This window comes from Rhyacophila brunnea, unplaced genomic scaffold (assembly GCF_057557595.1).
Source record: "Rhyacophila brunnea isolate RB1 unplaced genomic scaffold, BYU_Rbru_1.0 scaffold_9, whole genome shotgun sequence".
Lineage (NCBI taxonomy): Eukaryota > Metazoa > Arthropoda > Insecta > Trichoptera > Rhyacophilidae > Rhyacophila > Rhyacophila brunnea.
In genome coordinates this window covers 10483272-10496083 of record NW_028233361.1, presented here as the reverse complement: position 1 = coordinate 10496083, position 12812 = coordinate 10483272, and the positions used below count along the sequence as shown (strand labels likewise).

The window sequence follows — 12812 nt, the reverse complement described above, 5'->3', positions numbered from 1 at the left end:
CAAAATTATATAAATAGATTATCTACAACGTTTAAGGAGTGTCCAGGATCATGGTTTGAAAATACAATAAAAACTCAATTTTGACCTTCGACGAGCATATCCCCCCTTAATTACTTTAATTACTGTATGTATATGAATTTTTAATAAACTATTTCTTTTATTCATCCGACTTAAGCATAAGCTTATAGGGTCGTGAGTCCCAGGTTCGAATCCTGGGTCTGGCAAGAACACATATATTGTTTTTCAATTTGTGTATGAGTCAGACTCTGGCTCGTACACAAATGTCAGAGTATGGACTTAATAGGTTGATCAAGTGGCTGACATCCATTTCACGTAAAAAAAAAATCTGTTAATACAAACCTCCACTCTGTGGAGGCCCATATGATCTTATAAGGATCGGAGATGGTCGAAAATGTAGATTACCGCTTTGACTTATATTCAGTACGCCAGTCAGTCATTGACTGGACATGGTAGTTTCGCTGGCAAGTTCTATGAGCCTCCATATAATCCTATTAGGATCGGACATGGTCGGATATTTGATTGAGTACTTATGCGATAATTACACATTTTGCTAGCTGTCGCTGAAATGAATATTAGGAAGTAATATTTATTATAACTGCAGTCAGTTATTTGTTGAGTTTACATAAAAATGTAAGAAATAATATTATAATTGATAACTGGATCACACGGACCCGGAAAAAACAATAACACCCGTTATAAAAATTCACAATATTTTTTTTTGTTTTTTAAATAAGATAAATAAAAATATATATTTTGTTATAAATAATAATTCTAAGAACGTAGATACATATTGACTCAACGAGCAAAGTTTTCTATGTTGTAAAAAACTTTATTGTTGTCTAGTATAAAATAGTCTTAAACTTTTTTAGCTGGGGAATTAACTGTTTTCTTTGCCGTGGTCAATAATTTATTAGAAAAAATCCACCAAGGTAGTGTAGTAACATTTTTCTATCTGATTAAATTGCGTACAAAAAATAACTTTCACATGCCACTAAATCGAATTAGCAACTGTACCACGCGAAGTAAAAAGCCCGAGTAAAAAAAGTTGTGCAGCATTCATTAGGCTGCTCGCACACTGCATGATGTGATAACTTTTTATTACTTTAGAAAGTTTAGCCTCTCTCAATCCAAAGACGCGAGTGGAATATCAAATGACAATTTTACTCATCCGATAATAGGGAGCAATACCGTCGCTGTCGACATGTGAAGGTACATAATATTTCGCATGCCAAGCTGGAAATGGCTCAATTTCTTGAACCTTTTTTAATGCAAGAAAATGTGTGGTTTCTTTGCTATAGATATATTGTACAATATTAATACCTCAGTTCTATACGGAAACAACTCAAAATACTTTGTTCTAAATTTTGCACAAATTTTCCTGTCATTGCTAAGGTCTTGATTTTTTTAAGAAATTGTGTTTATTTTTTTTACAGTTTAAAATTTTACAGTTTAACAAATAATCAAACAAAGACATTCCCGTTTATAATTGAATTAGCGATTTAATTTTGATTTATTATATTTTATTTTAATTATATTTTATTTCATTTTATCTTAGGTATTTTAATTTAAAAGAGTTATTCGATTTTGTGACCAGTTAAAATTTTCGATTATTTTATTGAATTATAAAGAAAATACCTTTTTACATCTAATGGCATTATTAACCCAAAACCTTGAAATTTTAAGTTGTTTCCTATAGAACTAGGAGAATGGTATTATATCAGTAGCGAAGGGTGAAAGTAGGCTATTGATCCGCCATAAATAGTTAAGATTAAACTTCGTTAGTCATACGTATTTGTTTTTATTGAACTAAGACATCAATAATGTATTAATGGTATTGGTTAGTTTTGAAAAATCATTTAAACCCTGCCTAAACCAAACCATAATAGTTTCGGTATATTTTGGGCGATACGACAAAATTAAACTTTTTCATTCATACTTATTTGTTTTCGTTGGATTGAGAATACGACGTCATTTATTACACATTTGTTGGTTCATTTTTTTTAATTCATTACGCTCTGCCGAAACCAAACTATGATAGATAAAAATATATTCTTTCTTTAAAATATTATAATTTTGCCAATAAATCGTACATAACTCAGGATATTTTATAGATATAATAATATTTTTATCTATTATAGTTTGATTTAGACAGGGCTTAATGAATTAAAAAAAAATGAACTAACAATATGCGTAATATTTATTATCAATCCAATGGAAAAGTATGAATAAAAAAAAGTGCATAATTCTGTCGTATTTCCCAAAATATACCAAAACTATTCTGGTTTCGTTTAGAGGGTGTTTATTTGATTTTTAAAAACTTACCAATACCACCTGTAAATTGTAGTCTTAGTTCAATAAAAACAAATACGTATGACTAACAAAGTGTAATGTGCACTATGTATGGCTTATCTTAACAGCCTACGTCCACCCTTCGCTACTGCTATGTAGTGTCTCGGGTATATAGCTGGACGACGTAGATACTGTACTTTATGTTTTGGTGATTTTGAAACAAAGTTTTGTTATCCAACAATATTTGAGTTATTTATGTTGATATCCGTTTAGTTCTATAAACGCATCTACCAAACGATAAAATGATCACCAGAGTTAAATAATATTATCAAACAGCAAGCATTAATAATTCATGGTTGAAACGTCATGACAATATGGAATAGGGGAAAGCGGGAACACATAATTTGTTTCGTGTCTTGTACCTACATGTCAGTGGCGTAGTAAAGCTCCATAATATATTATTGCAAAATATTATATAATAGAAAAATGAAAAAGATGAAGTAAAAAAAATCAAAAGTTTTAGCGCTTTTAGTGGACTGTAGGAAGGGGATAATTTGGATGCTAGGGGGGGTTACACAGAGATTCAATCCAGAAACTAATCTTTAATATTGATAAGGCGGCTGCACTGAGCTGGCTCCGTGTTCCGCACTTACACAACTAGTACTATCACTATCACGGTTACACTAACTTGGGATGAAGATGAGTTTATGATAGATGGTAGAAGCGACGTTCGCTCAAACCCTAACAGATTTAGCGGTAACGAAGGTCGATCAATAACTTCTTGATGGGTCACCCTGTGTCGCGGCGATCGACGCTCAAAACTTATGCCAAGTACGCTAAGTAAGTTAACAAGTACCCTGTACTGAATTATTCACTGCGTGCCTAGCGCACAATGAATAATGGTGAGAGGTAGGTAAGAATTTTGTATGGGTTTAGCGCTACCATAATTGGCACAAATAAATGATTATTTAACAGTTTGACTGTCGCATTTGGAGTCGTCGGCCATTAGATATAATTAACGTATTATTTAAATGTGGCAATTAAAAGGTTAGCAGTGATTGTGTCTCAACGTGTTTGTATAATATGCTTAAACATGCAGAGAATCGTGAGTTACATCTATAACATATATATTATATTCTATTAATAATTAATGTCCGATGAAAAGTGTGAAATATTTATGCAATTCAGTAAACTATATCACAGGAATCGAGATCTACAATTTAAGATGACTATTATATAAGAAGATAAATAATTCCAGTGCAATAAAAATGTTTGCTTTGTTGGTATCAGTAGCGAAGTGTGGAAGTAGGCTGTTAATATGCGATACAAATAGTACACACTAAACTTTGTCAGTCAAACGTTTATGTTTTCATTGAACTAAGACTAAAATGTGTAAATGTGTAAATTTTATATGGTACTGGTACTGGTTAGTTGTTACAATTCAATTAAACCCTGCCTAATCCGAGCGACAGTAGATAATAGTCAAAAAATGTTTGTTTATCTATAAAATATCTAAAAGTATGCCATTAAGCCATACATAACTTTAGATATTTTATGGATAGAAGAATATTTTTATCGATTGTGGTTTGGTTAGACAGGGCTTAATGAATTTAAAAACACTAATCGAAACCATTTATTTTATAATATAATGTATTCTTAATTCAACAAAAACAAATAAGTATGACTGAAAAAGTGTGCACTATTTTACTATCCATAGCATACCTAAACTTTCATGGTTAAGTTTAGGGAGGTTTAATTAAATTTTAAAAGCTTACCAGTACCATATATCTGCAAATTGTATTATTAGTTCAATGAAAACAAATGAGTATGACTGACAAAGTTTAGTGTGTACTATTTATGTCGTATCTTAACAGCCCAACTCTACCATCGCCTTTGGTTGTAATCTATATTTCGCTTATTAAATTTTCAACTTTTAAGTATTAAGGTACTCAAAATTGTAATGTCATAAATTGTCAAATAAACTTGAACAATAATGAATACTTTAACACAGGATCTTCGTGTACTCAGAATTACATTGTTAATTGATACAAAATCACAATTTTCATGACTTTTTATTCATAACTATAACATCACTGAGGAATGTTAAATTATTCATAAAATTTTATATTTTTTCTATTTATCTTTTTCATCTCTTTCTGCTTTGTATTGTTATTGTTTTTTCTATATTTTTATTATCTTTTTAAGCTAAATTATATTATCTTTTATCTATGGAAATTTTACTTACAACACTTTAGCTTTTATCTATATTTACATGCATTGATAATCAATATTACTGTTTGTTTTCCTTAATAAAAATAGGCACCTATTAGTAATAATAATAAAATCTTTGAAAATAAACATTACATCTTTATTTCGACGAAGTTCCGAAATATTTAAAATAGTAGGTATCTAACAATAGGTACACTATATTGATAATTACACCATCCATTTTTCACCAGCTTACATAATATGTATACTGCTAGATTAAGGCTTCTCCTATTTCTCTCCACTGCATCCGGTGCATTGCCTTCCATCCATTTCATCGCCTCTTATGTTGGAAAATAAATGTTTTTGCCATATAAAAAAGTTCCCTAAAAATAGCTGAAATAGAAATGTGCTGAATATGTATGTCAAATAAGGGACAATAATTGTTAGACAAATCTAACTATTCACTGGGACTCAAGAGGTGTAAAACATTCTAGAATTTATATACTTAGAAGCTAGGGACACGAAAATTGGGATGTTAGGGGTCCAAAAGATCCAGACTACAAAACTCGAAACGACGAATGATGAAAAACATGAACTTTATGATGAAAAAATTTCCTTTCTTAAAATTGAATATTATTTTATAAATTATTTTTTCATGTCTTATAGATACAAGGTATCTATCAATTTAAGACCTTGTCCACATGGCGCGTGCTTGTGGACACCACAATGAAGTCACTTGTACCACGACCTTGCGCGAATGTCTCGAGTGCGTGTGGACAGCTCCATGAGGTCGCATGTACCTACCTGGAAGCGAGTCATAACGCAGCATGTGGACAAGGCCTAAGACGCTTAACATTATAATTCACAATATTATATTATTTAATAAGCACATGATAATAATATGTCATATTGTTATTTTTTATAGAATTTGATAAAAATAAAATAATTGTTTCAACTTTTATATAACTTCTGTCATATTTCCACAATCTTTTATTTAAGAGAGGCGGCAATTTTACGTTGGTATCCGTGGTGCGTACCATTTAGAAACCGCTGCATCAACGAAATAGGTAAAATAACTAAGAAATGCATTCATCCAGCAGTAGATAAATTCAAGTTGATGATTAAGGTGACAGTAAAAATTGTAATCCTTTTTCAACACTATCAATATAGTACCTAGTAGAAGGGTCTAAGACGATTTGGCATCGAGACAACTGGACGCCACACAATTCAAAAATAAATAGACGTTAGGTGCGTATAGGTACTTTTAAAAAATACATTTAATATTATTATTTATATTACAATATTATGATTTAATAGTTGGTGAGAATTTAAATATGTACACGTAAATAATTATTTAATCGAGTGTATGTTTAAGTTCCAACAAAAAAAGAGTTTTTTATTTTTATATAAAGCTTAAGGCATGGTTATTCTCAATCCGCAATAAAAAAACATTATGTTAAGAGTAAAATTAATTAAAACTACTAAGTAGTAGATAGAAACTTTAAAGAACAAAATGGTTTGTACCTACATTCATATTATTTGTTCAATAAACCCATTTAATTTTTTTAATAAAATAATTCCCAGACAATCAAGAATAAAGGCTGCTATCAAAAGAAATCACTCACTTTAATCCGGGTACCGTTCCATTAGAACTAATTTACCGAGTCGTACAGAGCCAGATTAACTGACACTGAACCACACCAGTTTATTATACGCTCACTCAAGAGAAACAACCTTTATTACAAGAATTGAACTCAATGCAGTTCCCTGGACATTTTATTAGTACCTAAATGTCATGAATATTGATGGCTTAAGTAATACGATCACTGCTTCTGAAAGCTTTTATTTCTCGGGGCGCTTTCAAAAGCTCGTAAGCTTCGGAAATCTCGGATGCATTTGACAAATGGATTTCTATTGTAGCTACTTACTTGAGCTTACTGAAATCATTTTGCAGTTAAGTAATTATTTTAGAGATTAAGTATTAATACTTTATGCATAGATTGCTATTTCAAGAAGCAATATCTAAGGATTGTTTAAAATGAGTTATTGCCAACCATCCGTATTTGAAACCATGTGTGTGGGTTTAAATCACACATTTAGCATAAATTAGTTGCTTTTAAAAGTAATATTTGTTGCACTGAATATCAGAAAAGAATTTTGAAAGCCGAAATTAACAAATCGCAAAAAAACGACTCAAATAGAACCGTTCAGAATTAAGTATATTATATACACTATGGATGTAAATATTTCCATTTTACTTTTCACCTATTTGCTTCTATATTTCGTCCAGTGATTACTCAAACTTCAATTTAAAAAAAAAACAAATTACCGTGAACATTAAGATTTATAAATTTAAGACGTTCACAACATGACATTTAAAAACAAATAAATACTGTCAAGAAGAAATACATATATGCAGTATCACAAAAGCAGTATCAAAAGTAAAGTTAAGGGTACAAAAATTATAAAAAATATAAATTATAAAGCATAGAAGCACACCGAATGAGCTAAGTGGACCCTATTTTAAGAATTTATAAATCAACGCTCACCTATACTCACCTCACGTAGGTGGAATATATGAACATCCGAAGCGATTTGGTTGAACAGAGTTATTGCCTTCTCAATTGGCATCACCAATGGTAGGTTAGTTCTGCACCTTGGGAGAACAAACAACTGAGTCTCCCGATTTCTAAAGATAGTTATCAGAGACAAACAATTCAATACCACTAAGAATGGCAGAGTTCTCGTTTACACCACGTAAAAGTCGTAAAATATTGATATCTTCTAGTATTTAAACTACAGTGTGTTAGCATACCTACGAGAAATTACATATTTTATATATTTCATGTAGATAATACTTTGATCGCAATGCGTTGCGGCTATCTGTTTACGATACAACACCTCACGTAGAACTGTGATGCGACAAACTGCATGCCTACAATATTTTATGGACACATTTCCAACTAAACTTTGAATATCTTTTTAACAACCGTAATATTAAATCCATGAGCTTCTCATCACTTTGAAAGCGAAGAAGCGACGTTGAATCTGGCTCAGCTCCGTACCACTGATGCATTAAAAAAACCTCAACATCGTTCGCTTTCTAAAAAGCTGCTAAATACTACCCACAATGTGTATAGGAAAACTATATGGTGCAGACTAAATAGTATAATAAAATCAGAATATGAGTCTTTTCAACTACTCCACATCCCTGTTTTTTCTCGTATCCTGAAACTTGTACGTATGCAGTTCGCCGTATCACACTTAACCGTGAAATTTTGTAACCGAAATATATGGCCGTAAATTAAAGACCGTTCAACCTCTTTGGGTCGTATAGCACTGACATAAAATTCATGTCTAAATAAAACACGGTTCTTGTCAGTTTACACTTTACAGGAAGCCAGCAGCAAACAAATTTTGAAAATAGCCGATATACTGAATTATTAATTGTTAGGTTAGGTAAGATTTTTTTTTTTTTTTTTCTTATGCCTTTATGGATACCTAGCATTTACTATCGAGGTTTCTTAAGGACTTTGGCACGCAAACTACTCTACTTGATGCTAGTCAAATGAAAATTGTGCCGGCTGAGAGAATATGCCTTATTGAAAACTGTTCTTCTACCCGCATCGGGTATTGCTGATTTGAATTCGGCCAGGGCCTATGATACCGCCTTGCAAAAACCCTGGAAAATTCTTAGTAGCGCAAGGCGGAGGTGATTCTGATGAATATTTTGTCGTATTCATTGGGAACTGAGGACTGCGATTTGTAGTCGAGTTTTTTCCCGTGGTAAAAGAAATGTCGCATTGGACTAATGTTCTAAGTATATACTTATCCTATCTTATATGATTGCAGTCACTGGATCTGAAAGGCATGAATCATCTTTACATGTCACCATTTATTATTTTTATTCTTTTTATTACATCAATACAGAAATTAAAAAGGGCATCTCTTCCGGCCTCGTTTGCCATGGTCCCCGGAAGGTCTCAAATGTCCGCATCTGCCATCTGTAATAAAAAGTTCAGGTTGTGCCGCTCCTTGCTAAAGATTTGACAATCTAGGAGTAAATGTAAGACGTCCTGGTCGCTTCCGTCGTCGCATGGACACTTTCCATCAGATCTTATTTTAAACCGGTGCAGGTATGCTCGCATGACTCCGTGACCTGTAAGAATCTGAGTCATCTCAAAACACAGTCCCTTACGCACCCTGACGTCTCGTGCTGCTAAAATTGAAGGTAAAAACTTTCGGGTCAACTCCCCTGTCGATGAGTTTATGTATCGTGAGTTCCATTCGTTTTTCACCATGTCTGAAATTGTAATTTTCGCGTAGCTCAGAGGAAATTTGTCATAAGCTACCGCGGACTTGGGTTCAGAGGCACCATGCCGAGCCAATTTGTCAGCTCTTTCATTTCCTTCTATCCCGGTGTGTCCCCTTATCCACTTGAAGTGCACCTCGGGGTGGCGCCGTCTCAGTAGAGCGGACTCGCTGTGAATAGAAAAGACAATCGGATTAGTAGACAACGGATTTCCAATTGCTTGGATTGAGCTTTTGGAGTCCGAATAAATACAAATACTATGGTTTTCGGTGAGCTTTTGCTGAATTGGATCTGAGCCTGCCCATTCCAGAGCGCATTGGATGGCATAGAGTTCGGCCTGCATTACCGTACAATAGCTGGCAAGGCGGTACTTACGAGCCGCTATCTCACCGCCATTAATGTATGCCACAAACCCTGCACCAGTACCGCCATCAATTTTGCTCCCATCCGTGAAAATCAGCATGTTATTGCATTCGTTGCTTTCCAACGTTGCAGGATAAGAAACCACTTCAGAAAATAGTCTAGCCGGGTGTGGCAGTCTTCTATAGTCCACCGGTTTTTCGTAAAGCTTGTCGTCAGGCAGAAAACCTGCGAGGCCCTCCTCGCCCTTCTTAGCTCTGTAAATGAAAGCGATTTGTTTTAAACGTAAATCTAGAGGCATAAGTCCTGCTAGAGCTTGCGTTGAATTGAGCGAAGCCGTTCGGTAAGCTCTGCATATTCGTATCGCTAGTGCTCGCTGAACCGTATTGAGTTTTTTTGCTATGTTTTTCCGTTTGGCAGCTTCATGCCATATGCTGGCCGCATACGTGATCATAGGCTCAATAGCACAAGTGTAGAGAATTCGAAGCGTCACCGCGGCTCTTTTGCAGATGCTGTCCGCATGCTTTGACCAATTTAGTTTGTCATCGATTACAACCCCTAAAAGTTTAAGATCCCTAGAAAAAGATAGAGGTTGCCCATTCATCACCAGCGAAGGCGGAGAGACGCGCCTCCTAGTAAAGAATAAGTTTGACAGTTTGACCTTCCTTCCTCAGGCCTCAACGCTCTCCAGCACGCTGTTAGTCATGGATTCTAGAGAACCAAGTTCTTTGGATTCCATAATCAGCAATACATCATCAGCAAAGGCCTGTGCGTGTACACCTTCAGGAAACGGCATAGAGAAAAGATCGTCGAGAACTATGTTCCACAGTACAGGGCCGCAAGACGAACCTTGTATGCATCCCTTTGATGTCTCTTTGGTAGCAGATGCTTCAACATATTCGACGAAGACTTCTCGGTCGGATAGATAGTTTTTGATGAGCCTGAAAATGTTAGCGGGACAATTTTTAGATTTCAACTGTTGAAGAAGATATGGCCACCATGTGTTGTCAAACGCGCCTTTGATATCAAGAGATACCGCCACTACGAGCTGACCATCGCGGTTAGCCCCCCTGATTCTATCAATTGCTGCATGAAGCGCGTCTTCAGTACTCTTTTGAGGGGTGAAACCGTACTGGTATTCGCTGAGCAGATGTTTAGTCTAAAGTTTCCAGGAAACTCGATTAATAAATAATTTTTCGAGTACTTTACCGAACACGGGCAGCAATCCGATAGGCCGATATGACGAGACGTTAGCGTAGTCGTCCTTTCCCGGTTTGGGAATGACCACCACTCTAGCTACTTTCCAGATTTTTGGAAAATGACCAATTCGCAAACAAGCATTATAAAGAGCGCAAACTATGCTAGGAACAGTTAAGAATGAATTGAGACAGATATCCGAACCACGCCTGAATTTCGAAATTTTGTCCTTGCTACTCTAAAAGCCGTCTTCAGTGTATCCAGTTTCGGACTCCACCATGGATTACTTTTTCTTTGAAATCCTTCGCCCGAAGAGCGCACCATCGTGCTCTCGCATGCTGACTCGTTCGCCAATGACCATTCTTTGACAATGTTTTCGAGCTCATGTGCGTCTGTGACGCTATCCAAACTATCTACAGTGATACCGCGATCCTGAATCTGGGAAATAAGTGCAAGCCCAAAATCTATCCAGTTAGCCTTGGACGTCTTAAACAAACCTGGTCGCTGTTGATTGACATTTGAAGTTTTGTTTGCAGCGTAGCTATCTGCGGCCTGTAATGAAAAAACAATCGCATTGTGGTCGGATCCCAACGCTGCATCACGACATACTCTCCAATTTTCAACTTTGGTGAGCAGAGCGTTGGAACACGCCGTAATATCAATATAGCTTTCCAGCTTACGAGTTCCTCTGATCGTTTCAAACGTTGGGACAGAACCCTCGTTTAATACGTTTAGGTCGTGCTGTGCTAAAAAATCTGACACGGCTGTGCCTCTGCTATCAGTACGTCGACTGCCCCACCAGATGCTCTTTGCATTTACGTCGCCTCCGAGTAACAGCCTGTGACCCTTTGAAGTGTTCATTAGCCTGCTCATGCCGGTCAGCGATTCATCGATGTGCACCGATGGCGCGCAGTACAGTGATCCGACCAGTAGCGTTTTTCCTAAGTAGTCGAGTTCTACAACAGCGCAACTATATGAGCTAAACTCGGAAAGTAAAATGCAGTGGGTTAGAGATGACGTTCGACGCACAAGAATAGCTGCCTTCACTGGATACAGACTGCTCGGCTTCTGAAAAATGATACCTGAAAAAAGCGACGAACGGATTTGACCCGTGTTGCCAGTGTACGGTTCCTGGATTAAAGCCAGGTCCACGTTATTAGATTCCATATACCTGATGAAAGAGACTGTGGCGACCTCGCACCGTGCAAGATTCGCTTGTGCAACTTTTAGGTGTATAGCCATTATTGGTTTCCGAAGTCAGTTGCGGAAGTAGACTTGGCTTCTTGTTGGCGGTGCAATATGCATGCGCGCGATAGAGGGCTGTGACCCGTCGGAGCCGTCAGATGGAGCCGCCTATTTTTCCGGACGCAGTTGACGCATGTCAACTTTCCCTTTTTGGGACACTCCGCAATTTTGTGGTCCCCCCCACATCCCCGACACGCAAAGGCTTCCTTGCAAGTATGAGCAGTATGCCCATACCCCAGGCATTTCGTGCAATGCACAACACTAGAGCATGGCTGCACTCGAACCCGCTGGAAACCAACGTTTAGGCCACCAACTTCCACCATCTGATGATACAAGGAGGACTCCACCTCCAGAATGTAATTGGATTTGCCCTGGATGCGACCTTTTGTTTTGAACACAACCCTGAAGGAATCGTTCGGTGACGTTCTGATGAAGGCATTTTGATAACGTAGTGCAGTTATCAATTGTTCCCCATCAAAATTTTCCTCAATACCCTTTAGGACAACCCTCGGCCTTTTTAGTGAGCTGACCGATGCGGTGAGAACCTCCGAGCCGCTGACAGCGTCCACCAGTCTCCGGGAGTCGTCCTCGCTCATGACTTTGACGATGCACTTGTTGTGAGTCGCCCTCGCCAATGACACGACAGCGATCCCTAGACCGGAGACGTCCACCGTTTCTCTGATACATTTTTCAACCTCCTCGCTTGTCTTATTATTGTCTTTGCTTGTCAAAATCACAGCATGACGTGAACGAACTTTCCCCGATGCAGCTGCAGTCGAAGCCGGGAACTCCAAGACAGGTGTAATCTCAGGCTTCCTAGAAGATCGTGTAGCCCCGGAAACTTCCGCAAAGGAACGCTTTGCCGGTACGGGTCTATTGGGAATGACAGTTTCGGGTCTTGCGGAACTGGCTGAATGCGGCTGTCTGGCCGCAGCAAAATGTTGCCAGCACTACGCGAATTTTTAGGGGTAAGGATTTGCGGTGACAGTTCACTCTCCGTGTGCGCAGGTGCTTCACTAAAGATTCTTGTGACAGGTCGGCGATCAGCTGAGAGCTGCGTTGTGTGACGCTTTTCTTGATTGAGCAGATCTCTGGTCGCCTCAGCACGCGCCTTTGATTTGATGAGGGCGCTCTCAAGCTCGCGTTTTTCCAGCTCTGCAGCCTGACACGCGAGCCTGAT

General features: G+C 37.1%; 1 protein-coding gene across 1 annotated transcript; it reads right to left on the bottom strand.

Moving 5' to 3' along the window:
* Positions 1-9860: 9860 nt before the first annotated feature.
* LOC147063255 (uncharacterized) lies at positions 9861-11629 on the bottom strand. The gene is made up of 2 exons (XM_085960018.1): positions 10709-11629; positions 9861-10349 (listed from the first exon to the last, which is right to left on the bottom strand). The coding sequence occupies exons 1-2, from the start codon at positions 11627-11629 to the stop codon at positions 9861-9863; spliced, it is 1410 nt and encodes a 469-aa protein (XP_085816144.1).
* Positions 11630-12812: the final 1183 nt, after the last annotated feature.

Coding starts and splice junctions, on each gene's coding strand:
- LOC147063255 (XM_085960018.1), bottom strand. CDS start 11,629: ATGGCTATACACCTAAAAGTTGCACAAGCGAATCTTGCACGGTGCGAG. Junction 10,350..10,708: donor CAGCATGCGAGAGCACGATG/GTGCGCTCTTCG, acceptor TGGAAACTTTAG/ACTAAACATCTGCTCAGCGA.